The following is a 27,791-nucleotide window of genomic DNA, read 5'->3' on the forward strand; positions in this document are numbered from 1 at the left end:
TACATCTAAGTTTGTCATCATCGTGGCCACTCTCTCTCTCTCTCTCTCTCTCTCTCTCTCTCTCTCTCTCTCTCTCTCTAACAAGTCGAACTGTGAAGTTCTAAGGGATCAATTGGGTATGTGACCCTAAGACGTGTTAATGACTGATCACGTCAAAACTTACTTATGAACCTAACTAGGAGAAAGGGACAACACACTTTTTTTTTATTTTATATACAACTTATTATATTAGCAAAAGTCGATTGAGTTGATGTTATGGGCCCAACAGATCAGCCCAGTACGGGTCCAGATCCAGCCCACCCAAGGAGAAGTGAAAGGACTCGTAAGAAGCCAGAAAAATACAAGGATTTCACCATGAATGCCACATCAGCTTAGGCCTAACAGAATTGGTTATTCATGTTATTTAAAGTAATTATTTTGTGATCATGAGGTAGGAAAAAGTTGTTAGATCTCATTGGTCACTCTATCTCTCATCTCCATTTCCGTATTCTCTTCTCACCTTGAATTCTATCTTTACATATCAATGAACACAATCCTTCAGCTACTTTTGATTCAATAATTCTTATTACTAGCTAGTTCATTACAATTGGTGCTTTCAATATACCTCTGATCAAATGGCAGAGGGAACTCGCTTTAAAACACTGGAAGAATCTGTTCGAATTGTGCAAGCTGACCAGCAAGCCATGCGCCAGGAATTAGATACAGTGGTTATAGCAATCGGTTCATTACAACAATAAATTAATGAATTGATTAAGCGTTCCGATACCGGCCCCAGCCACGGGAAGAAGCCTATGTCTTCTCACACAACAAACGATCTGGAGGGTGAAGGGTTTAGTATCCTCGGTAAACACAAACCAGCGCCTGTGTATTTAGCAAGATTTTCCGGCGAAAACCCTGAACGGCGGCTCGCTCAAGCCGGCCGTTATTTCGAGTTTTACGGGATTCCGGTGCTCGAGCGATTGACTATTGCTTCATTTTACCTCGACGATGTGGTGGCGGATTGGTATGATTGGCTACAACGTCATCATCTGACTACGGATTAGGAGGGATTCAAGACGGCTCTTCTAAAACGTTTCCGATCGGTTGAGTTGGAGGAACCCGAATGTTTGCTTGCTAAACTGTACCAAACTTCCTCTGTTGCTGAGTACCGATCCCAATTTGAGGCGATTTCAAATCGTACTATGCCTCTACCGGAGGAATTCCTGGTTAGTTGTTGGATATCGGGGCTTCGGATGGATATTAAACAGTTAGTTATTTGTCATGGGCCGGTTACCCTAGAAGATGCAATGGCCAAGGCCCAATTGCACGAGAGACGAATCCAGTTTGAAAAGGGTTCAGGTCGGGTTTCTCTGGGTTCTTCTAAACCCTTATTACCCACCCCAAAAACACCGCCGCTTGTTTCTCAAAACCCTTCTTCATCACCGGCTAAACCAACCACTCTATCTACCACCAAGGTCGCATTCCGGCATTTGTCATCGGTAGAGAAGGCTCAAAAACATGCACAAGGCTTATGTTATCTGTGTGACGAGAAATACACTTGGGATCACAAGTGCAAATCCACTCCGCAACTTCTATTCTTTGATGACGAACAACCGGATTCAGGCGATTCTCATAATTCTTCTTCGTCGGAAGGTACAGCTGCATTATTGGCTGAAAATTACAACTAGATGAGATCCAAACCCAATCGGCTATTTCATTAACGCGTTGTCGGGTGGTTGTTCCTCCTCAACTTTACGTTTTACTGGGTTGGTTCAGGGGAAGGAGGTTCAGGTTTTGTTTGATGGGGTAAGCACTCACTGTTTTGTGCAAACCCGTATTGCTACCTTCCTTAATCTCACCATTAAAGCAACCAAACCCTTCTCTGTGTTGGTGGGGAGTGGTGAAAAACTTCCATGTTCTGGTTTGGCTAAGGCTATGGAATTAATTATTCAGAATCAGTCAATTGTGGCCGATTTTTATGTATTACCGCTGCAAGGTTGGGATATTGTGTTCGGGGTTTCATGGTTGGCTACACTCAGTCCTGTTCTCACCGATTATTCGAACTGGATCCTTTTGTTGATTTTTTATCATCTTGATTCACCATACAAGCTCTCTTTGATGATTCTTCGATCGCCTTCTTAACATGTGCAGTTTGTGGTTCTTGTTGATGCGATTGTTGAGCAACTTGATGATAAATTGCTTTTCTATAGTAATCATTGTTGTTGAACGGATTTTGAGATCCACTTGCTTCGCGATTCGTGCACTCTCTCTTGAAGTGTCCTTTTTCCCTGCCACGAAAACAAGTAACTTTAGATTTATCAAATCCTAAAGTAGAAATATTTGCATCACGGAAGTCATCTCTTCCTGTGATTTGTTTAAACTTCTCAGCTCTTCTCAAAACACTCGCTAAACACCACTTTACATCCATCAACTCCATCTCCTCAGCATCAATCTGATCGTAATCCTCTTTTGTCAGCATTGGATTCCCGATCCTTCCTGCAACTAGACTCCCATATGACTCCAACACAATTCCCAACAAAGACATGTGACTCTTTGCAACTTCTTCTGAATAATCCTGATCATTCTCAAGATTTAGTACAATATTGTAGAACTTTCCCCTTCTTTGTTGTTGACAAATTTGGATCAAATGACGGGTATGAAGAAAAACTCGTTTTGCTGTTTGATCCTTTAGATGAGCCTCCAGATGAACTCTTAGCATTGAATGCAGTCTCAACCTTTGGTGACATGTTGGTCTTATCACTAATACCTCCTTTGTAATAAAGACCGATATCTTGTTCACGATCAAAATCTTTCATTCTTGATATCTTCCTTTGTTCCATCTCTTGAGCTTCAAGCTTTTCAATGAACTTACTCAGTGTTAGATTGCCAAAATCTTTCTTGTTTCTCAACATCATGAGGTATGTGCCCCAAGTTTCATGTGGCAACGCATCAGCTAACTTCTCAATCAATTCTTCATTATCCTTTGTGATGCTCACTCTCTTCATGTTGACTAACAAATTGCAGTATCTTTCAATGATCTGCTTGGTGCTCTCAGTTCTCAAACCACGAAATAGATCAAATTCTTTTTTTCAAAAGTGATTTTTTGTTCTTGATCATTTCTTTGCTTCCAACAAACTTTGATTTTAAAGCTTTCCAAATTGAATAAGCTGTTCCATTGTGTTGCAATAAAACCAAGATATCTTCCTTAACAGCTTGATGCAATAAACTTGTCATCATCTTTTCATCTTTGTATTTATTTTTCTCTTCAGCACTAAGATCTTTAATTGCAATAATCTCCTCATCATCATTCATCGGTCTAACATATTTTGTTTCAACACATTCCCAAGCGTCCAAGTAATTTGCTTGAACCCAATTCCCAAATCGTTCTTCCCATCCTTTATACTCCTTAATATTCATGAGCTTTGGCGGTTTTTGCATGGTGCCCGTTTCATTTTCCAACATTGTGTGCTGAGCAATGGTAATCCGAGTAGCAAACGCGTTGTAAAATTCCTCTTCCATGTTACGGATTTAAAATTTCACAAAAAAAATAATCTTTCAAACGAAATAAGCCTTGGTGCGAAATACCCTTCAAACGAAATAGCCTTGTATAAACAAAATACCAATCAGATGCGAAATAACTGGTTTCGTGCGAAATCACAAACTTTCAAACGAAATGGCTGATTTCGTATGAAACACTCAAACGAAATACTCAATTGGTGTGAAAACACTGATTTCGTACGAAATACCCTTTTAATTTCGTGCGAAATAAACAAAACCTTACTGATTTCATGCGAAAACACCCAGAATATGCTATTTCGTGCGAAATGAAACTCCTATTTCGTACGAAATACTGCTGATGTCATCATCTCGAACTGTTTTTGACAAAATTAATCAGGTTATTGTCCGATTTTAAGTCTGAAACTTTCAAGGGTTTGTTAAAACACTACTGCGCATATAATGTGTGAAATAAGTCATTTTATCCGTGAAAACTTGTTAATTTTGAAAAGAAGGTGTAGAAAACAGATTTTTCAGCTGAATTGGTAAGAACTCTTCCTCCTGAGCTCTGATACCACTTGTAGGATCGTTTTCTTACCCGAACGAGTCGTTCAGAAGAGTTTTTGCTCAATACGAGAGGCGAAAACAAACGTATCAAGTCAATTCAGCTAGATATTCACTTTAAACTGTCTTTTGATTGATTTGACAAAGTTTTACAGCGAGTAGACACTTCGGCAGCAGTTCGGTACTGAAACCGGAAAGTTAGAACTCCTTCAAACGAAATCACAAGGCACCTATTTATAGGCTGGCCTATTTCGCATGAACAGGTTCACACGAAATCACTTTCATGCGAAATACCAAGATTTGATTTCGTACGAAATAGCTGTTTGCTATTTCGTGCGAAATACCATCACACCCATATTTTTTGTTTTGCGTGCCCTGATCTATCTATTCTAATACAAGACTCGATACAAGACGAAGTCGACAGACGGATGCACCAACAGTAATGACTTGAAAGCTACCGTAACTTACGGTAGCTACCGTAAGTTACGGTAGGCTCTGACGCAAAATGTGTAACTGCCCTCTTTATTACCGTTTTCAAGTGTCTTTTCACATATCTCATCATTGGAGACGTTTCTCAGAGTTCCAGGGGCGATTTTTGGCTGGGGGAAAGTGTTTGTGAACAATTTCTAACATTTCGGTTTATATTTCTATTCGTATGAACTTTAATCTTGATGTTATGATAATCCACCAAACAATGTCCGGCTAAACTTTCGTTGATCATCTTAGGTGGAAGGTTTCTTTATGACTTTTGTGTGTTTATCTTTATTTCTAGAATAATGAACTTGGTATGTTTGCTATGTTTGTTATGGTACATGAATGTTTGATTGTAAATTGTTAATTGATGTTTTGATCTTACTCTAAACCGTACGTTCTTGGTGTAGTTGACAATCGAGATATCACGGGAGGGGTTAGGGTTGGATATTGGTTAATTGGTCATCGAGTAACAACCTCGCGTTTATCTAATCCGAGTACTTCGTTCCCTTTTATCACAACAAACGTTTATGCATGAGTCATGTCTATGTGACTCTTTCTAGTTGGATTTAGGCACAATTGTTAACGGAAACCGGAAACCTAAGATGGTCATTCTCTCCTAATCTGGTTTAACAACCAATTTTGATTTACAATTAGTTAGTAATTTAGTTCTTAAAATCAAACAATCAAACTCTTGAATTTTAATTTCTGCAATCTAGTTAAGTTTTAGTTAATTCACAAAGCTATAGAGTCAACATACTTTCCACAAACTCCCTGTGTTCGATACCCACTTGCTGCTATCTATTACTTGTAATTGGATTAAATTTGCGTGTGACTACGAAAACACGTCAACGTTATAATGTACTCACTCTTTTGAGAACAAACTTGTCAAAGGCTCAAGCTCGAATGAAAATGGCTGCGGATAAACATCGTCAGGACGTTCGGTTCAATATTGATGATTGGGTGTTTGTGTAACTTCAACCATACAGGCAAGGTTCGGCCCACTTACAACACCATCACAAATTGGGTCACCGCTACTTCGGACCGTATCGGGTACTCGCTAAGATCGGCTCCGTTGCCTACAAGTTGGATTTACCGGCCACTGATAAGATCCACTTGGTCTTCCATGTCTCCCTCCTTCGCAAATGTATCGGTAAGCCATCGCAGCAGATTACACCGTTACATCTCGTTGATTCAACCGCCACTCTCATTATTACACCTCGGGCCATTCTCCAAAAACGTAAAATTTATAAGGGTACTCAGACTATTTCCCAGAGTCTCGTTCAATGGGACGGTCTACCTTCCGAAGATGCTACATGGGAGGATGATACTCACTTACAGTATCCTGATTTTTCCCTGCAGGACAAGGTGGGTTTCAAAGGGGGCGGTATTGTTATGGGCCCAACAGATCAGCCCAGTACGGGTCCAGATCCAGCCCACCCAAGGAGAAGTGAAAGGACTCGTAAGAAGCCAGAAAAATACAAGGATTTCACCATGAATGCCACATCAGCTTAGGCCTAACAGAATTGGTTATTCATGTTATTTAAAGTAATTATTTTGTGATCATCAGGTAGGAAAAAGTTGTTAGATCTCATTGGTCACTCTATCTCTCATCTCCATTTCTGTATTCTCTTCTCACCTTGAATTCTATCTTTACATATCAATGAACACAATCCTTCAGCTACTTTTGATTCAATAATTCTTATTACTAGTTAGTTCATTACAGTTGCGGACCTCTATAAGAAGTTAGTGAAAAACAAACTCAAATTCCATCCGAGATGATAAGAAGTTACTGAAAAACAAACTCAAATTCCATCCGAGATGATTTGCACCAGTGTTAACCATTTATAAACTATAACTTTGGCATATAAAAACTTCAAACTTTTGTATCAAGCCTTGGCGAAATTGAGAATTCATTTAAAAGCCGTTTGGGTTGGCTTGCAAATAAAATAATCATCGGATTAACACAAAAATAATAAATAGATTTAACACAACAAAACTTTATATATTATAAAGGTACCACAAAACTTGATTAACAAATTGAATTAACTCATTAAAATTTGATTCAATAAATATAAATCAGTTTAAATTTACTATACCAAAATCTATTTAAATGAACGAATGAACTTACCTTAGCCCGGGCTCGGTTAGGCTTGTTTACAAACAAATCAAGCCGATTTTATTTAACGAGTTTTGAGCCACAGTTTTTTTGACCAATTATATCTTTTGAAGCTTCGATTTTGAGCAAACAAAATTTTCACTTTTTTTCTTTATTTTATTTTAACTGTCTTAGGCCGTGGGTATGGGGCGGGACTTTTGGCGTGGGTTGGGGTAAAACGCCCAAGTCACCACCCCGGGTGGGTTTGAGTTTGTGGCGTGGCCCTTGGGGCTTGGGTTTCAAGCCGGGCGTGGGGCGGTTTGGCCAAGCGAGCTGGCGGACTCTGATTTGCTCACCCCGCCACGTCAATCGGGTGTTTGTTTTAAATTTTGAAATTTAAAATTCAAATTGGTCCCCCCATCCCCCCATATTCTATAACCGCCACCCGGGTCACCCAAAGGCCCTATATATTGCGGCCTACCGACAAAACGTCGGTAACGACCGCCACAACCTCAACGCGTACCAACATAAATGGCGCGAGCTACGGCCCAAGCTCGAGCGTTTCAAAGCTTACTACGATGCGGTTCCCGGTGGCGAGTTAAGCCACGAGGACCGGGTGGAGGTGGCGAACATAGAGTTTCGAGGTAAGGAAAACAAGGCGTTCGACAAGATCGACCTTTTTGAAATTTTTTTAACGCTTTAGGTTTTTTTATTTTGTAATTTTTAGAAATTATGTAATTTTTAGGATTATGTAATTTTTAAAATTTTAATACAGTTGTAGGTTTTTTATAAATGTTATGTGATTTTTTATAAATTTTTTGTATTTTTTTTAAAAAAACCATTTATGCCACATGGTTCACCCAACCCAAGCCCAACCCACGCCCCGCCATACCCCGCGGACACGTAACCCGACAGTGGGCTGGCTCCGCGGACACGTGTCACCAAATGCCCAACCAAGTCCCAACCCCCGCCCCACCATACCCCACGGCCTTAGAGCATTCATATTGGATCTCTATATAATCCCCAACTATGTAATTTATGGAAAAAAAAAATAGGTTTTTATCGATTTTTACATTCCATCTGATTCTCTAAAATAGGTAAAAATAGCATGAATTGAATAGTGATTCTCTTTACGTATTAGATTACTATTCATTCCATATGGATTCAATTTTTTATTTTTTTTTTTGAGTGGAAAAAAGAGAATATAATAAAAAGAATGATTAAGTAGTACTTAACCGAATAGAGATAGATTTGAGAAATTGAATATATGCGGTTTCAAAGGTGAACAAATTTTATAGATAAATGTAATTTTTGGTTAAATTATATAGGATGAAGATAAGAATTCTAATGTGAATACTCGTTTATCAGGATTTCCTAGGTGTAGTGGAAAGGAAAGAAAAACTTGGATGTGTTGTAGAGATTATTATCGGAGAGTAGTGAAAACAAAAGATGAGAAATGAAGGGATAATTGAGGTTAAATTTAATCCTTCCAAACACAAAAGAAGTGAAGGAAACCACCATTAGTGCTCTAGTGATAGCCATGAGTATTTAAGTTCCATCTATGGTGAACCTGGGTGAGTTTTCGTCTCCAGGTCTCAAGTTTGAGTCTGGGTGATAGGGGTTTCTTATTGAGAGGTTTAAATTGGGGATCTATTGTGTGAGAGGGCTCTCTAGCGCGGACCCGATTAAAACAACGTATGTTAGACCTTTCGATATTCGCGAATAATTCACACCTTTCGAAAAGAGAAAAGATAAGAGTAATGAGAGGAGAAGAAGGGAAAGAAAAATACACTATTTCTTTTCTAGTAAACCGGGAACATGTGTTTAATTTTGGCCTAGATAGAAACATAGACTCCAAAGTCCAACGGGCCCGATTTGGCCCCCTATTTTAGTGTCAACAACCGATTCAACCAGGACCGGATCCCAAGTTTTAAACCGGACAAGACCTTTCCAATCAAACCATTTGTGGATGGTAAATCAAACTTGACTTGCTTTTGTAAGTAGTTTAATTAATCGGTTTAAAACATTCTAAACCTGCCAATGATTTCTAGATCAAGTGGTGGAAGACTTGTATTTCTCTTGAGAGATGCAAGTTTAATTCCCATTTGGTGGACAATAATAGAAGACCCAGGGAAACCGGGTTCAATCATTGAGCCAAACCAATTTTACCGGTAGTTTTATCATCGTGTCTACAGGCGGGTGGGTTACCGGGTTTTTCCTCAAAATTGATGGTGAACTCGGATTACTCTCAGAGTACTCTGTTTAATACAGTGGGTGCCCAAGTACTCGGGATTGATTCTCTTTGGGGTTTAAAAAAAAACATCCTAAACCTAATCACTTGTAGCCGAATGTTTATGTTGTATTTCTGTTTCTTCACTGAAAAGAAAAAAAGACAGCAAAAAAAGGAAACCCTCCTCCCTCCTTCCAAAACCCCTCACCCATTATTCTCCTCTGCGCACCACCATCACTTGTGATTTCCAAACCATGACCGAAGATTCGTCCAATACTTCTGCTGCTACTGCTCCTGCAAACAACACTAATGAAGCAGAGAAGACTAGTGCAATAGAACCCATTCGGTTGCCTACAATCGAAGAGGTGCGAGGCCAAGACATTTGGAACAACTGTGCTGTTCGCAGCGTTGCCAGCGGAATCATGGGTTTGTCTTCTTTTTTTCTATCCTTATTCTACAAAGAAGAACCCAATTTGTGTTGTTTCAAGTTTAATCATTGTTGCATAATATCTTAATCTCTACTTTTGAGATGATACTATTATATCAAAGTCAGCAATAACGAGAGTTAATTACATAACAATTTCATTTATTTATTCAAAAGAAATGATGGTTTGACATCAAACATTCAGAAGGTATTGGTTTTTGGTATGGGTAGAATATCTTGATCCCATATGACAATTAGGGCTTGTTTTTATGGAATTCATATATATTAGGCATTTGGGAGCATTTGTTTCGCGGTTTAGAATTAAATTTTAAGCTTATTTAGTTCACATTTTGAAGTAGATCTAGTTGTTGTGATTAAAAAGGAACACATGTATTGGTTAGTAAATTTGGATTGTGGTAAATGGTGCAGGGGGTGGGCTTGGTCTAGCCATGGGGTTGTTTCTTGGTGCGTTGGATAATCCAATACAACAGGATACGATGACTGGTCGCCAGCTGTTTGTTTATACCGCAAAGCAGATGGGTGGTCGGAGTTGGAATTCCTGCAAGGCGTTTGCTGTTATGGGATTAGTTTTCTCAGCTGCTGAATGTGTTGTTGAAAAGGCAAGTTGCTAATTTGTTACATCTATTTTCCCTTTTTTTTTTTCTTTTTTTTTTTCACATCTATTGGTTAGATTTTGATTATGTTGTTTGCAACTCATGTATATGTCATATTTACATCGTTGTGTAAATTTATATAGCTATTAACAAATCAAGCTCTAAATTAGTGTGGCTAATCATTAACTGATGAATCTACGAAGGCTGATGTTTGTTGTTTTTTTATTTATTTGCTTAAGTATTTTTTGTTTCTCTTGACTTATTGGTACTGATATATGGTTTTTATTTCTTCAAAGGCTCGAGCAAAACATGACATTACAAACACAGCGATAGCAGGGTGTGTGACCGGGGGTGCAATTTCTGCAAAAAGTATGTCTTTTTGCTCTTAATTTTTATTACTCTCTACCATTCATGATCACTGGTCGAAAGAAATTATCTACAAAATTTAAATGTTACTACTGTTGTCTACCTTTCTGATCATAAAACATTTAACAAATAACATTCAGATGCCAAATAGTTTAAAGCCTCAAAAATAATATTAGATACATAAATACTGGTAATGTATTTAAAAGATTCTGCTTACCATGAAATCAATACGCCTATGATTTTCCATGTAAATATTCTACATTGATTGGCCTAATATCACTATATGAGATAGTTATTTGGTCATCAAAAGATAGTTATTAGGGTAGCTGTTACTTATGATGCCTGCATTTTGAAGTAGCATTTGATACATCCTTAAGTTAAGTGGTCCTCTCGAATTGTTAATGATGAAAAGAACATGGTTTCGGCAAAAGAAACGAGAGTGGAAATTATGAAGCCGCATTTGAGGTTATTGGTGATTGATAAGGAGTGTCTACTTGAATCTGCTAATGTTCTACACTTCTACTCATATGCTAATATTAAATATGAGCGGAGGTGAGGTCAGGATTGTTTAAATAGATTAAGAGGATGATGCCTAATAGTTTTAGGAGCAAAACAAAGTTGAAGAGCTTGATTTCTTATCTGCAGACGACAAAGAGACACAAAGCCACCATGTAAATTTCGACAACTTAATCTGAATATGTTAAGATTTTACAAGTGAGGGGTCGGCTTTCTTTGGGAATCAAGCTACCTACGTAAAACAATTTGCTATCAAATTCCTCGGCCTTATATTATATGCAGTGCAGCCGGCTATGAACGTATGTGGAGCATATTTAGTGGATAGTAGAGCTGAAGATCATAGTTGTTAATAGCGGCTATAGCGACCGCTATAGCGCGCTATGTAGCCATGCAACCAAGTGTCGCTATATGGGTCTTAGCGATCAATAGCGAACTTAGCGACAGTTAGGTTTTTTTTTTTCTTTTTGATGTTAATATCAATTAGATATAGCTATCAAATAGCTGGATTTATAGGTTTTTGTTAAATATACATGTAAAATAGCATATATACTAGGGTATTTTGATGTAATATACATATAGAAATTTTCAAAATTCTTTTTCTAGTGTAATCGCTATTTAGAAAATAGCCGTCGCTATTCGCTATGTAGCCTATAGGTGCCTTGTCACTATTCGCTATCGACAACTATGCTGAAGATACTGGTAGTATAAATCCAATAAGGAGGAGGAATAACATACAATATTGTTTAGGGTTAAAAGGTTGAGATTGATTATTGATGTTGGATAAAAGGTGTCTTCTGTCCCGATTCCAAATTTATGCAGTTTATTTGAGAAGAACAATCAAGGAACTAGTTTTTCAGGCTTTCACACCAGAGAACTAATAATTTGTATTACCATCATTGATAATTCTTAAATAGACATTTCTGGAAATAAATGTAAGCAGTGCCTGATGGGCTTTCAAAGTCAAAAGTTGACTAGTTATACTTTGAAGCAATACATATTCAGTTTCATGAAAATGCTGTAGTGTGTTATCTGTTTTTAACCTAAGACAGTTTTTTCTTTTGTTATTTAAGCTGGCGGTCCAAAGGGAGCATGCTTTGGTTGTGCGGGATTTGCTGCTTTTTCTGTGGTGATCGAGAAGTTTTTGGATAGACACGAATGAGAAGACATGAATTTTTGCAGATAAAAATAATTTAGTTATCCTGATAATGTGAAACATGAATGCGAAAACAGGATTACTTTATTTAAATTTGTTTTCTTCTATAGCCATAGGCTCAAGTTCATTGACTTGTTGGTTTTGTATCATCAGCAAACCCTCTTCATTTTTCTGCCTTTAATGATTAATATTATAGAACAGATATAATCATACTACTGCTTTCTGATTCATTGTTTTTATTTCTATCATTTTGTCATTTATTGATGTGCCTGTAGAATGATACATCCCAATATCCTATTAGGCTGATATAGCAGGAGTTCATGACTTAATTGTTGGTTGAATGAAACTCATTTAAATTAACTCAAGCTAACTTGTTCATATAATATTTTATTCGAGCTGAATTCTTGTTCAATATTTTTGCTCGGTAGAAAAAACTCGCTCAAAATTGGCTTTGTCTTGATTTTAAAAAGCGCCCATGAGGCGTGCTTAAGCGCGAGCTTCAACAAGGCTCACACCTTGAGGCTTTTTCGCGCAGCGCCTAGGGTAATTACAAGAAACCCTAAAAAAGGTGCGCTTTTTTGGGATATTTCTGGGCTTTTTTGGCCTGAGGCGTGCGCCTCTTGTACCCGAGGCGTTTTTATGCATCTAACTGTTGTACCTTGAGTTTTTTTGGGCTTGTACATGCAGCTAAAATCATACAAAAACCTTACTTATAGCTATACTTTGGGTAGAAAGCTAAAAACCTATGGAATATATAGAAAATATATATAATTAGCTTGCGCCTTAGGTATGAAAAGCCTACCACTTTTGCGCTTTGCGCTTTTAGCTCTCGTCGTTTTTGTGCGCTTCTCGCTTTTTAAAACCAAGGGCTTTGTGCAGCCTTTTTTTTGGTAGATACATAGATCATCTAAGAAAAGCTCATTCATGCAATATAAAGAACAAGTGCCGGTTGCTCACATAAAACGACAACTTACTTCTAACAAGAGGTTTATGAAATAACAGACAATAAAATCCTTAAAAACAAAAGACAACAAATAACGGTTCCTGCTAATAATGACAACCGAAGAATTGCGTCTCTTATTGTTGGGGTGAGTGAACCATAGCAGCAAAGAGCCACCTCTAAGATTGATTCCCCATCAAGATAATACACCTTCAAAACCGACAAAAACAAGATTATTACATTTAAACCTCATAAAAATATATTAATTCATGTATCACTATGATAAGAACACATACAGGCAAGCTATTGAGTAGAGCCAGCATCAATGAGACATGAAAACAGTTTACCAACAGCTTTTCCACTAAATCTGGGAAGTACGCTAAACCATACGACCAACGCGGTTGATATTCTGTTAACCAAATAGAACGCGACATTGAGATCATGTCACCGATAAAAACAAAACTCCCACCACACTTGCTTTCCTCAGACCAAGACTTATTATAACTCGAGCCCATCTCATTTCTGGCTTGCGTACAGTCACTAGAGTAAGGTCTTGAAAATGTAATTTCAACCCATGAGACACCTGGCATATGGACTGGTGTCGAGCATGACTCATCCTGTCAAAAACAAAAGAAAATGCTTAATTAATTTAGAGTAAAGTACATGGATGGTCCTTGTGGTTTACCTAAATTTTGGATTTGGTCCCTCGCTTTCCAAAAGTACACGGATGGTCCCTGTGGTTTGCACTTTGTAACGCATTTAGTCCCTAGCCAACAAATCTACAGGTTTTAGCATGTCCAAGTTAGGGACGAAATGCGTTACAAAGTGCAAACCAGAGGGACCATCCATGTACTTTTGGAAATAGATAGGGACTAAATGTGTTACAAAGTGCAAACCACAGGGATTATGTGTGTACTTTTGGAAAGCTGGGGACCAAATCCAAAATTTTGGTAAACCACAGGACCATCTGTGTACTTTACTCGTTTATTTATAAGAAGTAATATTATCCGCAATTAGGAATATATGAAACAAGAGAGGATATTTACCTCTGTACATAAACATCTGGTATCGTTTTTTACAGCGGTATTCCATCCATTACCACATTTTTTCTCGCCTAACACGCCTTTTGCAGGAAAACAATACACATTCTCCATCATCAGTTGAACAGTTTCATTGCTGCTAATATAATTTACCATACTTGAATCAACACACGAAATCGTAGTGAATAAAGTAAGATCGTTCAGACATTTGAACCAGTTGTCTACAATTTCGGCATTCTTGCTCTCTGCAATCGCTAAATTGGGCACACAGTACCCCTTATTGCTGATATAATGATTTGCGTTTCGAAATATTTGTTTGTCTAACAAATAAACCATTTCCATCCACTCTTTACTAGTATGAATGCGATTGCCATCTAACTTGGTAATTAAGTAACCCGGAGATAAGTAACCGTACAACGGTGACTCAGCAGAAACACCCAAAACCTGTTCTCGACAGATATATATTAAAATATTCAGTAAGTGAAAAGGTGAGAACCATAGATTCGGAAAAGCTAGAAAATAATATTTTGAGTAAAATGCCATTTTCATCCCTGCGGTTTGGTCAGTTTTGCGACTTTCGTCCAAAGGTTTGTTTTTCCGCATCTAGATCCAGAAGGTTTTAAATCTTGTCATTTTCATCCAGCTCATTAACTCCATCCATTTTTCTCCGTCGGGGGTATTTTCATCTTTTTTATTTAGTACAGGTATTATGAATACTTGTAGATTATGCTAAACACTTGTACATAAAGTGAAAAAAGACCAAATTGCCCTTTAAGTTAACAAAAAAGACGAAAATACCCCTAACTTAACGAAGAAAAATGGATGGATTTTACGAGCTAGGCGAAAATGGCAAGAATTCAAACCTTTTGAATCTAGATACGGAAAAACAAACCCTTGGACGAAAGTCGCAAAACTGGCCAAATCTCAGGGACGAAGATGGCTTTTTACTCTAATAGTTTAGTACCATGAGGCTTTCACCATGGAAGTAAAGCGGATATAAGATGAACGGTAGCAGGAACACAGTCAACGCACAAATTACACAAAACTGCAAATATAATGTGACCGTTTAATAAAATGAAAGAAAATGAGAATATATATTTATTTGGTTAACTCACGGCTGCATTATGCCAGATTCCGGCACAGTATATTCTAAGTGTAGATGTGCGCGGTATAATTTGCAGCGAATCGTGATTAAAAGCAACCAGAGCACCTGGAAATAGAACGGCCAAAAACAGGGCAGTGTACTCAATTGGTATGCCTTCACTGCTACCCACAAAATGGATGCCTACAGGATCAGTCATAAATCCATTTTCCAAACGGTTTATAAATTTATTCAACGTATGAAACTGTATATACATTATATACAAGTATACTATGGTTATTACAAAAGTTATTTATGTAACAAAATTGTGAGGATTGGGATGGAAGTGATAACCTTGTGGCAGCAAGTGCGTGTCCAAGTTCATGTACGGATACAGATATGATAGAAGATACACACATATATCCAATATCAGCTACTGATATGCTATATTTGAAAACCTAAATCATATACGTAAGAATCAGAAAGGAAGGATGTAACTTTAATTTATATCAGATTATCATCTCATTATGTCAGCATTTTGAGATCAGTTCAAAGAACGGAAAGTTTGAGATGCCTACCGAAGAGTAGAATCCCAAGATAGATCCATCTAGAATATTGTTTAGCCATGGGATCCCATTGTATAGATTCAAAGCTTTAGCTGATTCCAATAACATAATCTGATGAAACATTAAATCAACGAAAAAGCATCATATTTCTGGTTCAGAAAGTAAATCTAGTGAGAATGTGAGTTTCGTACCACTGTAACTCCAATCAAAGTGGTCAGGCTGAAACCCATCCCAATTGAAAACCATACTCTCAACCACCTACAAATAAGCAACTAAGTTCAGACTTCGATTTCCAATATTAACCGCTTACTCTGACGATAGTTATTGCATAGTAAAAACTATACATTTACTGATAATGATATTACTTTATTTCTTTTAAGAGAAAACAGCAACAAGTACAATTCTCGACTTGAAAAAAGAAACTTCAAAAAATACAATAATTTCATATGCAATTCTATACCTAACAAATAAGTAAATAATCGTACCACGTGTCACATTTATGTGAGCCCAAGATTCTTTTTCATGCTTTTCTTAATTCACCCCAAGATTCAATTATATCTTATCTCAATATATCGTTTTATAATTCCCAAACTATGCAGTTAATGCGGTCCAAAATCAATATAGGTTATCACGGTGGGATATTATATATATATATATATATATATATATATATACACGTACATAAAACGTATAACATATATAATATTAGTAGTAATATCAAAAGTCAAAACTCAAAACTCAAAAGTGCCAACATTTGAAACATGATCTAATCATATGTCATAAAATCTTCCTCCGAGTCCACATCAACCAAGGCATCCAAAATAACGGTCAATATCACCGACAATATGGAACCGGTATTATGGACCAATATTTGACGCCGATATTTTGTAGAGGACCGATATCCCACCAATATTAACTGCATAGTTCCTAAATCTTCGTTACTAACTATTTAGTTTAATATTTCCTATCTAATACACATGTTTCTAACCTACTTTGATTATAACTAATAATTTTATTAAATTAGATACAAACACCCAAAAAAAAACTAATAAAATGTAAATTATAAACTCTCAATTTTTTCAATAAAATGTGCTTTAAATATTTACAAACCATAGTTCAGATTTTCATACAATGACACTGGTAAACTTGATGAAGCTAGATTCAAAATTGAGTTTGCAACACTGTTTGGATACAAAATAAACAAATAAAAATTAAAAAAAAAAAGACCTGAAATGTTTGCGACCGAAATGGAAGAGGGGATCGTTGAAGACTGAGGTCTTGAAGTCACAGTACCTGAACAAACACACCAATCAATAGCAGAACAACAAACAAACGAATAAACACATGATGATGATGAGTACCAGCAGGAAATGGAGTTGGAGAGGTGTGGGGAGCGGCGGAGAGGAAGAAGGGTGCGTGAGGGTGTGGCTCCGCTTGGTCTTCTTATTGGTCTTCTTCCAGGTTGGAGTTGAAGATTGGCTTCCGCCATTGATGAACTTGGAGCTCAGATTTACTGAATATGGTTGAAGACGGTTGGTTACATGTCAATGCCGATGATGTAGATTTCCGTGTTGTTTTTAGGGTTAGTTGCAAATTTCATCTCGGGCGGATTTCGTCCTTAGGAAATATAGATTGCTAAAACCAGTCCCTCACCAGGAGTAAATATACACAATAACAAAGAACCAAACATATAGTGTTTAAAACTTAACCAAATTACATATTCAGTTACAGTAAAAACCGAATTGAGTTAACTGTCGTTTTCGTCCCTGTGGTTTTGTGGAAAATGCTACTTCAGTCTAAAAAAGTTGCGTCAGTTCCGTCCTCAACATTTTTGAAACGTGCCAGTTCAGTCCAAAAAGATAACGCGCCGTTAAAACGTTGAGGATGGAACTGGTGCAAGGCGTTATCTTTTTGGACTGATGTAACACGTTTCAAAAATGTTGAGGACGGAACTGACGCAATTTTCTTTTTTTTTTTAACTGAAGTGACATTTTCCACCAAACCAAAGAACGAAAATGACAGTTAACTTGACTAGCTTCTTAGCTTCACAACTAAGAAAACCTTTTACAAATATTGAAATTGAGAAAGGTTTGTGTTTATTGATTTTTTAACTATTGTTATTTATTGAAATTGAAACTCATTTACAAATATGCAATTTCTTTACTTTTCATCATCATGAGAATCGTTTGTGCTTATTGATTTTTTACTTTAGTTATTTTGTATTGTAAGTGAATTATATATTCAGTCTCGTATATTTTACTTTTAGCCCCTTTAAGTTTTGTCTTTTTATTTTGGGAGCTTAAGTTAAAGCTTTTTCTGTATAAATCCAAGTTTGTCTACGATTTACACTAACCCGTTGTATAAGTTCAAATTTGGCATTGTCTACGAGTTACGTCACGTGCCGATATAAATTCATGTTTCAGTTTTACATGTTTTCCCGAATTTGACCGTCATTTAGTTACTACTAAGCATGACTTTGCGACCCCCGCACCCGCAACGCGGGGGTTCAACACTAGTTTTTAATAAATTTTGATTTCGGTTGTAAGGGAATAAACTCAATATCAGATAATTGTTATTTAGTTATGCCTAATACAATTACAATGTCAACTCAATCTTATTTAGCTTAATCCAATCCAATAACAAAAACCTTAAAAAGGATTATTTGGTTTATTTGGTCAAAAACCGAATTATATTAATTCGGTTTTCATCTTCAACTTAATAACTGAACTAGTACACCCCTATTTTTTGAGCCTATGTGGTGTCCTTGGCGTTTTTGGGTGCCCCGTCTGTGTATAAGGATGGGTTGGACGGATTATGTGAGAGAGGGATGAGGGCGTTTTGGCTCTCTCCGATGTGCAACCTGGGTATATTTGTGTTGAGTTAACATACATTTGTAATATCTTTGCATAGTAGCACTTGTGATTTTGATTTGGATCCACTCTCTTAATTCCATGATAACCGAAAACTTTCTGCTTATACTTGATAATTGATAATTGATATTACCCTTCTTGGATTTGGCTTCTTTGTTCTTATTTTAACTGCCAAAATGCTTTCATTCAATCTTCTTATCATTTACACCATTCGAATATTTTCTTTCACAACGGGCTAATACGTCGCCTTCCATCACGACTTCTTGTATTTGTTGTGATATTGCTTTTGATGTAAGTTTTCCTTTTTGCACCATTAGTGACTTGTTGCCTTAAGAAGTACTCGTTCTGGTTGCTTCTTTTATTCTTGATTTTGTTGATGGCAATGACATTGACCCGTGTTTATAGATTGCACAATGTTTGTGGTCTTGTTGGGGTTGCTAGTTTTTGTTAACTTGGTGTGCACATATAGGTTAATCGGAATTTAAGAGTGTAAGTTTGTGATCCATGGTCCATGTGAATATGTGATGAAGCAAATTTGTGTTTCAACATAATAGAATGAAGATTTATTCTTTTCTTTTTTTTTTAACACCTTCAAAATTTTGTGCATCCTTTCTATCACCTCGGATAGAAGAAATGTATGTTCTTATATGCTGTGAGCCTGTGAGTGGGATCTTACTCGGTTTATTCGTTTGTTTATTTCTTCAAAACTTTATGTTACTTGTAGAATCATGAACAACAAATGTATCTTCAAACTCTGCTACATTATGATTAAAAAAAAAACAAGTTTGTTTTCCTCTTATTTTTCTTAAATGAGTAAAATGCCAAAATGGTCTCTGAGTTTAGGCCACTTTTGCTACTTCTGTCTAAAAATGAAACGTTTTGCATCTGGGTCCCTGAGGTTTCATTTTTGTTGCCATTTTCATCGAATTGGCAAACTGGGTTAGAATTTTCAGTTAGCTACTCCCCTTTTTTCGGTATCCTAATTTAAATGAAGGGTATAATCATCATTTTATGCCATAATATATTTTGATTAAATGAGGAAAACGACAAAAAAGGGAGAAGTTAACAGAAAATTCTAACCCAGTTTGTCAATTGGATGAAAATGGCAACAAAAATGAAACCTCAGGGACCCGGATGCAAAACGTTTCATTTTAAGTGACAAAAGTGGCCTAAACTCAAGGACCATTTTAGCATTTTAGTCTTGTTAAATTGATAATAATCAATTTTAGATAACTAATTAGAGGTGAAAAAATAAGCAGTTGAGTAACGAAACGAAATGGGTTGGAATTAGGGCTGTAAATGAACCGAACGTTCAGCGAACAGTTCGTGAACCGTTCGGCGGGAAGTTCGTTTATGTTCGTTCGATTAGCTTAACGAACGAACTCGAACAAAAAATTTCGTTCAGTTAGCTTAGCGAACGAACACGAACATAGGTCTCGTTCGTTCGACTGCATTCGTGAACGTTCGGTAACATGTTCGGTTATGTTTGTTCGTGTTTGTTTGATTATATTAAAAAATAAGAAAAATAATAAAACTGTTATCTAAACATATTGAAAACTTGAAACCCTATTTTTCTAAGTTAGCTAAAATTTGGACATGCTTAGACATTTTTTGGGGATAATTATGTCTAAGTTAGTTAAAGTTAATTCATCATTTGGTGGTGTATTAGTCTTCTTGTGTTTTGATTTATCATTTGATGTTGTATTTAACTACTTATATCCAATGTTTAAGGCTAACAATATTTTTATTTTTTTTTTATTTTCAAGTTAAATGTTCGTTTGCGTTCTTTTTTATTCGTCTGCGTTCGTTTGTGTTCGAGACCAGTGTTCACGAACTGTTCGTGAACAACTGAATTTCCTTAACGAACGAACATGAACATAAACTTATGTTCGGTATGCGTTCGTGAACAGTTCGCGAACATGTTAATTTCCTTAACGAATGAACACGAACATGGCCTTGTTCGTGTTCGTTCGGTTCGTTTACAGCCATGTTGGAATCAAAATATCATTTGGTTCAAAAGCAGTTGGATGAATCAAGCTGATCTACCAATGTTGTTAGAAATTATATAAATAATTTATTTAGTAAATAACAATCCTCACTTCTAAATGTATGGTCTCAAACACATGTATGGATTTGATAATGATAATTGTTTAAAGATGCTTAGAAATATTATTATACACTAATCATATGACATTCGGCCTATAAACTGAGTGAACTATATGTAAAAGACTAAAAGTTGATCGTATATTAGTTATTTTGACATGATTTATTAAGGAAGCTTTGAGGATATTCACACCATCAAAAAAATCCCAAGCTTTGAAATAACATTTTGTGTCGCACAGGCACTTACCTTATGGTCAATTCTCTAAGTGTGAGACACTGATCATTTGGGTCAACAAGATAAAACTTTATGTTTGTTACACCAACCATGTGTTGGTCAGTAGAAAGTAAGACCTTCTACGCTAACTACCACAATGATCAAACACATTATGTCAGACCAAAGATATTAAAGCCTAGCATTTGAGCCTTGAAACGGTCAGGTTCAGTTAACAAGTTAACGTAGAAGGTGTGTTTGAGATTCAATATATGTCTCACAAACATTCAAAAGATTTGAAGTTAAACTGAAAAGATCTTGTGAATCCAAAATCAAAGAAGGATAAAATCAAATTTTACATACAACTCAACGGTTCAAAACCTTCGAACGAACTCTTACGATCTATGGTAAAAAAAGACAAATCAAAACGAATACATTAAGTGTGCATAAAGTTTGTAACTATGCACATAAAAAGTGTGCATAAAGCTTGTAAATAGCAAATGTAAACGTATTCTAATTTGTTCATTGTTGATCCTGATCTGTCCCTTTTGTTCGATCATTAATTTCTTCTGCCAGACGTTCAATAGATAATTAAACATTAAAAACCACATACATTCATTTACAATGGCATGCACAATTTTTGTATCAATTAGGAGGCTTAACCAAACTTTTACGGGGAGAGATCGGGAATTTTGCGTTTTTTTGGAGTCCACCCACACTCTATAAAACCAACTACAGAAAGTACATCTAAAACCAAGAATGCATTACAGTGAACAGAAGTTATTCCAATGCAGATGCAAAAAAGCAGCAATTGAAGTACAAATGGAAATAAAAGAGAAACAACATTGTCAATAAGAGAATCAGATAATACCACATGGAATATCATCATAGAGTGTGAGAGCTCAATTATGTAAAAGTTTCATATGCCATAGCTTTCATAGAAGGAGGCATCATCTTTTTTCATTTAACAGCCACCTCTTAATGCAAGAACAAGATGAAGAACAGAACCCCCTTCAATGTTGTAGTCCTTTGCTGTTTTGTCATCTGCAAGCTGTTTCCCAGCATATATCAGCCTGCACCACCATTCACAACGCTTATAACAATGACCATACATACATACCAATTCAAAAACAGGTAGTAACTTGAATAAAATTTTGAAGTCAAACCTTTGCTGGACAGGGGGGATTCCTTCCTTCTCTTCAACTCTTTCCTTGATCCTATCAATTGTGTCGGTTGGCTCGATGTCAATTTCAATTTCTTTCCCGGTAAGAGTCTTAACCTTGATCATCGTTCCGCCTCTCAATCTCAGAACAAGATGAAGTGTTGACTCTTTCTGGATGTTGTAATCAGCAAGTGTTCTTCCATCCTCTAACTGCTTTCCAGCGAAAATCAACCTCTGTTGGTCTGGTGGGATACCTTCTTTGTCCTGCAATATGCAAACAACCCGCAGCTCATCAACCAAACTTACACAAAAATCACAATTAATCAACATAATCCAAATACCACATGAAAAAATCCACATCGCATCATCAAAATCCAATTTCCTTGCACCTCTATAGTCTAGAGAATATTCATCTGTGTGGAACCTTTTAAAAATAAAATAAAAAAAAAACTACTCTAAAATACTAGTTTAGTACCTTGACCAAGCAACACAGAATCAATCCGAGAACATATATACACATGTAACTATAAAGTTGATAATTAATAAGCCTACAGGCTACAGATTCCACAAAAGCAAGTAAATTAGGTATATAATGATCTAACCAAACTTACACGGGAATCCCGACCAATCAACATAATCCTAACACAAGATAAAAATAATCCACATAATACCCTCAAAAACCAATTTCTACACATCTATAGCAATATTCATCTGTTTGTAACCTTATTTATAAGAAAAAGGATCAAAATCTACTCTAGACAAAGCAACACAGACTCAATCCTAACACATGTGAACTGATAATCAAGATTCAAGAAGCCTACAGATTTTACAAAATCAAGTAAAATAGGTATATAATGATCAAAACAAACTTACACGAGAATCGCAATTCATCAACATAATCCTAACACACCATAAAAAATCCACATCATATCCTCAAAAACCAATTCATATACACATCTATAGCAATATTCATCTATTTGTAACCTAATTTATAAAAAACAATCAAAATCTACTCTGAAATTCAATATTCACAGTACTACTACCTTCACAAAGCAACACAGAATCAGTCCGAAAACATATAACACATGCAACTATAAAATTGACAATCAATATGCTACAGAATAATCAATGATCGCGATTAATCAATATAAACCTAACACAACATAAAGAAAATCCACATAGTATCATCAAAATCCAATACCTGTGCACCTCTATATTAATATTCATCTGTTTGTAACCTAATTTATAAAACTGATATTCAATAAACCTACACGCTACAGATTCCACATAATCAAGTAATTATGTACATAATCAAGTAAAATATGTACATGACCACATAACCGAACTGAATACAAACATAAATCCACCTAAAAACGTTCCTAATTCCGTAATTTTCAGTACGGAAGTCGATTTATCGATAGCAAAATCAGTTAACGAAATCAAAAGGAAGTGCAGAGCAAGTAGGGACAGAGGAGAAGTGAGACCTGGATCTTGGCTTTGACATTGTCGATGGTGTCGCTACTCTCGACTTCGAGAGTGATGGTTTTTCCGGTTAGGGTTTTGACGAAAATCTGCATCCTTGTGTTATGTTTGGTGATGGATTTGACGGATATGAGCGGTTTATAAAGCTGCCTCAGAACCCGGAAGCTGCGTTTAAACTACGCGGGCCGTAGACTCGTTTATTCTTTCTTGTACTACCATTATCACCGAATAGATTAATTACTTTGATAGGTTGATGTGGGAAAATGACTAAAGGGGTATCGGTACACCTTTCAATTGTTACGGGCCGTATGGATGGGTATACGAGCCGTATGGATGAGTGAAATTCGTTAATATGGGTCGTATGAATGGGTGTAATAAGTTGATACACGCAGTTTGAGTTATATCATTGTCACATTAGTCATTTTAGTCAGGCTTATGATGTGAGCGAAACACTTTCTCATCCGGGTCATATAGCAATTTTAGGCCTCTCATATGCGTCACCTAAAATCATCTTCTATTATGGCATGTATGGGAATTGGTGTCTGTATATCAGTATATCACATTAATGGTGTATCCATATCATCTGCCTCACTAAGTAGTAGTTTTTTTTTCGGATTTGCTATCCCATGTGGCATGGCCGGCCCTGGGGGTGGGCAGGGAGTACCACCGGCCAGGGCTCGATATTTCGAGAAGCACGTTGTTCTTTATGAAAAAAAACCTGATATGTATATCTAAAATATTTTTTTAATATGGTACACCCATACAAACACCAACATAGGCCCCCTTACAAAACTATTCTTATGGTTTAGATTAGTTATTAACCCTTTTGGCACTAGGTTTATAGACCTTTAGTAAGCCCAATACCCAAATTCGTTAAGGCCTAAGGGCACATTTTTTCGAGCTCGAACAGGGTACACGAATTCTCAGGGCGGCCCTGTCATGTAGTCACGTGAATAAGTAATCACTAGTAATCATAGTTGTAAAACAAGGTTTCCAAGGTCGAGTACTCCCCGAGTAGTCACTACAAGGTTGGCTACCGAGGCGACTTTCTTTGACTCCGCCTAATTACTCGGAGTCGGTCAAATGCGGTCAACCTCGGCCAGAATTGGTCTAGTAGGTCAACTCGGGCCTAGTTTGACTTAAATAATAATAAAACATAATTGTTATGCCTATCATATTAAAGAATGAATATCATTTTCATGTATTTTGTTATAAATATTAGTAAATTTATGTTATTTGACATATATTTAATCTCTAAAAAGTAATTTCTTTATGATTTAACATGTCCGAGTACTCCCCGCCTAGACCGAGTACTCTCAACTCCCCGGTCGACCGACTAGGGAGCGCCTAGCGACTTTTGCAACCATGCTAGTAATAAAACCCGCGTGCTTTGCGGCGCGTGTACTTCGCAAATGTCGAACGGATTATCCAAGCGGTATGTGATGTGTTAACCATATGAAAACGAATGTTTTAACGTATCCGATTGAACTCAATGTATCCTATAGTTCATTGCGATTGGATCAAAATGTAACGTAAATCGAATTTATATCATACAATCATAACGTAATATACGCGACCAGACTAACTCGAATTTATATTGTCAAGCCAAAAACTCTCGAGGGGGACAAAGTGGCATTTACAAAGTTCATAAAAAAGTTAAGTGGTTAAAAATTGCATTTTCTAAACTTAAGGTCTAAGAAAGGTAAAGATGAAATTTGATACAGTTTTGGGGTAAGAAGGAAACCATAACAAAGTTGGGACTCAAAAGAAAACTACCACAAAGTTGAGGTGTCAAAAACAAAGTATTTGTAAAATGGAGTAGTAGTTAGGGACTAAATTTACCATTTTATGAAACTTTATAGGTACCAAAGTTAAGGAGCTAAATTTGCAATATTGTGAAAGTATGGGGAAAGGGGAGGCAAAGCCGGTGGGGTTTCCACCGTCTTTGTTTTTTAAGAGTACTAGTAGGAATGCTCGCGCGTTGTGGCTAGATAAATGGTATAATATTTGCGTAAACACATAAGAAATAAAACTTGTTTTTTTTAATTTACCATTATATTGTAAGGCCCGTCTTTGCGTCTAATAAAAATGACGACCAAAACCACTAGAAACCTAAACTTTTTAAAAGCGTCCAACTTTTCGCAATTTAAGGCAACATTACTAATATCATTTATGCACAGTTTTTAACAAAATTTGGGCATGACCTGTCCGTAAAACGAGTATACCCCTGTTTTAACCATAATCAAAACAAATACAATTCTACAATCCATTCGACAAGATACTACTAAAAACCAAAACATCAAGTGTTAAAGTGCTAAAAAGTGTGACTACTAACAAGTTGTACAAAATAAATATTTTGACCCAAAACATTAATACGGACTAGCGGAAGCGCTTGATGGTCATAGAGTGTGCGTATGCTCGCTCCAATTTGCCAAATCGCCTACATTGAGGATTTACCTACATTTGACATAACAAATAAGTTAGTATTTCGCCACTAACAAATTTAGGTAATAAACCCATTTGTTTCTTTCTCGGATTAACATCATTCAATTCCTTTGCTAACCGTTAAACGGTTCCTTACATACTCGCCTCAAATAGAGGCTAAGCATACTTTACTTAACATACCCGTTAGGAACGGATACTAGCATCATTACATCACCTTCATTCGATTTGTTCATAATGAACAATCATAGTCATTACATTCTTACGTCATACTCCGATCCGAGAAAGACGGATCGAGTAGACTTTCGTCCATTACATACATAACTTCCCATACCCGGTTCAACTAAAAGTACCGGATATGATGTGTTAACTTTCGTATTTTAATCATTCCTCACAATCCGTTTATGGCGGATTTTACCTTTACTTTCAACGACCATTGAATTCGATTCTAACAACTTTGACATATCAACACAATACAATTAGAATTTATTATACATATGACAACATCATAAATATAGAAATGCGGTGTACACTAACGTACCTCGATCTTGTGAACTTTCCGATTTCCTAGTGTTGGAACCTTCTTCTTTCGCGCCTATAACAACACATTCATTCGTTTATTTAGTACAACTAAATCTCATTTATTCACCTTCCAAATTATACATATTATTCTTTTAAGCATTTCATCAAACACTTGGTGGGCATCGTATTTACTAGCATTATATACAAGTATACAAAGCATGAATTCCTACTAGTTCATCTTATAATTCATCAACAATCAACCCATGTTCATAACCTTCTTTTATCCTACATAAATCTTCTAAGATTCAAGCATTACTACATCATCATATTTCAAGATTCCACATGATTATAGCTACTTTGATCATCCTATTCATACCACAATTTCACAAAGTGGGTTTTTACCAAAGTCTTTCAAATAAGCTAAAAATCAACATGATTCTTGTCCTAGAAGGTAACTCTAACTCAGATTTCTCACATTTAGACATAAAAATTCGAGATTGGGTTGAACCCCTCATTCAACAAATCATGATTTCAGAAAATTAAATTTACCACTATAGAAATTGAGGTTAGCTACTCGCATTTAGGGGTTCATGCATTAGATTTCTCCTTTGATTCAAGCTCAATTCTTGATTTCTTGAAGTTAGGGTTTCACCCCTTTCCCTGCTCTCTTGTTCGATCGACCAGAACCCAGTTATGGGTGTTTTCTTTTAAATTTTTATTTAATAGTTAAATCCTTTTAATTTATTACTTACACATTGAACCCTCCACTTTGAAAGAGTGTTTAAGTTAGGTTTTTCCCCATAAAATAACTATCATTTTGCCAAATTTCATTAACTAAGTTGAATTCTTTGTTTATTTGCACTTAGTATAATACTAAACATTTTTGGGGTGTTACATATATTTATATAAAAAATAAATCATTTAGTAATAATAACTTTAAAGAATAACAAAATTGTTAACTAAATTTCATAACTATTATACTTACAACTCTCATGACAAGTCCAATTATATTCTATTCAATTCAAAACTAAATTTAAATTTAGTTAATATTCAGATATATAAAAATTCTTTACCAGAAAGAAAAACAACACTGAATTATATCTATACTATATATAATATACATATCCAAATGACTTCTTAAGGTCATTGAAATTTCCTTAAAACACCCCTAAAGCATGATGTACAAGTCTTTTAAGCACCAGAAAACTTCACTTTCCACTTATACCCTTTCCCCTAAACTAAACACGCGGACACACAAACTAGGGTTTCTCTCATCTCTCATTTGGTCCGCCGCTCATCCTCTGCTCTCTCTCTCTATGGCGATTGCTATATGGCGACTTCATCAGGCCTCTCTCTCGGATCTCGCCAGATCTCTCACCAGATCTGTGAGGATTTCACCAGATCAATGAAGGTAACCTCCTTTTCTCTCTCTCTCTCTCTCTCTCTCTTTATCAAATTCATC

At 36.3% G+C, this 27,791-nt stretch overlaps 3 protein-coding genes and 1 long non-coding RNA gene across 4 annotated transcripts; 1 reads left to right on the forward strand and 3 right to left on the reverse strand.

Moving 5' to 3' along the window:
* Nucleotides 1–8,951: 8,951 nt before the first annotated feature.
* Nucleotides 8,952–12,120, forward strand: LOC110908884 (mitochondrial import inner membrane translocase subunit TIM22-4). The gene is made up of 4 exons (XM_022153882.2): nt 8,952–9,263; nt 9,691–9,881; nt 10,172–10,244; nt 11,828–12,120. The coding sequence occupies exons 1-4, from the start codon at nt 9,092–9,094 to the stop codon at nt 11,914–11,916; spliced, it is 525 nt and encodes a 174-aa protein (XP_022009574.1). The 5' UTR covers nt 8,952–9,091; the 3' UTR covers nt 11,917–12,120.
* A 696-nt stretch (nt 12,121–12,816) lies between these two features.
* On the reverse strand, nt 12,817–17,097 carry LOC110908883 (membrane-bound transcription factor site-2 protease homolog). The gene is made up of 10 exons (XM_022153880.2): nt 16,899–17,097; nt 16,765–16,830; nt 15,729–15,795; nt 15,550–15,648; nt 15,326–15,429; nt 15,006–15,153; nt 14,855–14,935; nt 13,897–14,334; nt 13,147–13,467; nt 12,817–13,060 (listed from the first exon to the last, which is right to left on the reverse strand). Exons 1-10 carry the CDS (start codon nt 17,024–17,026, stop codon nt 12,899–12,901), a joined length of 1,614 nt encoding a protein of 537 aa, XP_022009572.1. The 5' UTR covers nt 17,027–17,097; the 3' UTR covers nt 12,817–12,898.
* A 4,347-nt stretch (nt 17,098–21,444) lies between these two features.
* LOC110908882 (ubiquitin-NEDD8-like protein RUB2) lies at nt 21,445–23,583 on the reverse strand. Its single transcript, XM_022153879.2, has 3 exons — nt 23,368–23,583; nt 21,888–22,147; nt 21,445–21,794 (listed from the first exon to the last, which is right to left on the reverse strand). The coding sequence occupies exons 1-3, from the start codon at nt 23,458–23,460 to the stop codon at nt 21,686–21,688; spliced, it is 462 nt and encodes a 153-aa protein (XP_022009571.1). The 5' UTR covers nt 23,461–23,583; the 3' UTR covers nt 21,445–21,685.
* Nucleotides 23,584–25,533: 1,950 nt separating this feature from the next.
* Nucleotides 25,534–27,040, reverse strand: LOC110905690. The gene is made up of 3 exons (XR_002573342.2): nt 26,879–27,040; nt 26,349–26,402; nt 25,534–25,822 (listed from the first exon to the last, which is right to left on the reverse strand). It is a non-coding gene; the product is annotated as an uncharacterized LOC110905690 (long non-coding RNA).
* Nucleotides 27,041–27,791: the final 751 nt, after the last annotated feature.

This window comes from Helianthus annuus, chromosome 14, assembly GCF_002127325.2.
Source record: "Helianthus annuus cultivar XRQ/B chromosome 14, HanXRQr2.0-SUNRISE, whole genome shotgun sequence".
Taxonomy (NCBI): domain Eukaryota; kingdom Viridiplantae; phylum Streptophyta; class Magnoliopsida; order Asterales; family Asteraceae; genus Helianthus; species Helianthus annuus.

What these genes read in the sequence shown, in the direction of transcription:
- LOC110908884 (XM_022153882.2), top strand. Translation starts at nt 9,092, where the DNA reads ATGACCGAAGATTCGTCCAATACTTCTGCTGCTACTGCTCCTGCAAAC. An exon ending in CGTTGCCAGCGGAATCATGG is followed by an intron (nt 9,264 to 9,690) that starts GTTTGTCTTCTT and finishes TAAATGGTGCAG; the next exon opens with GGGGTGGGCTTGGTCTAGCC. An exon ending in GGGTGCAATTTCTGCAAAAA is followed by an intron (nt 10,245 to 11,827) that starts GTATGTCTTTTT and finishes TTGTTATTTAAG; the next exon opens with CTGGCGGTCCAAAGGGAGCA.
- LOC110908883 (XM_022153880.2), bottom strand. Translation starts at nt 17,026, where the DNA reads ATGGCGGAAGCCAATCTTCAACTCCAACCTGGAAGAAGACCAATAAGA. An exon ending in TCCAACTCCATTTCCTGCTG is followed by an intron (nt 16,831 to 16,898) that starts GTACTCATCATC and finishes GTGTTTGTTCAG; the next exon opens with GTACTGTGACTTCAAGACCT. An exon ending in TTCGGTCGCAAACATTTCAG is followed by an intron (nt 15,796 to 16,764) that starts GTCTTTTTTTTT and finishes GCTTATTTGTAG; the next exon opens with GTGGTTGAGAGTATGGTTTT.
- LOC110908882 (XM_022153879.2), bottom strand. Translation starts at nt 23,460, where the DNA reads ATGCAGATTTTCGTCAAAACCCTAACCGGAAAAACCATCACTCTCGAA. An exon ending in ATGTCAAAGCCAAGATCCAG is followed by an intron (nt 22,148 to 23,367) that starts GTCTCACTTCTC and finishes TGCATATTGCAG; the next exon opens with GACAAAGAAGGTATCCCACC. An exon ending in ATCCCCCCTGTCCAGCAAAG is followed by an intron (nt 21,795 to 21,887) that starts GTTTGACTTCAA and finishes ATGGTGGTGCAG; the next exon opens with GCTGATATATGCTGGGAAAC.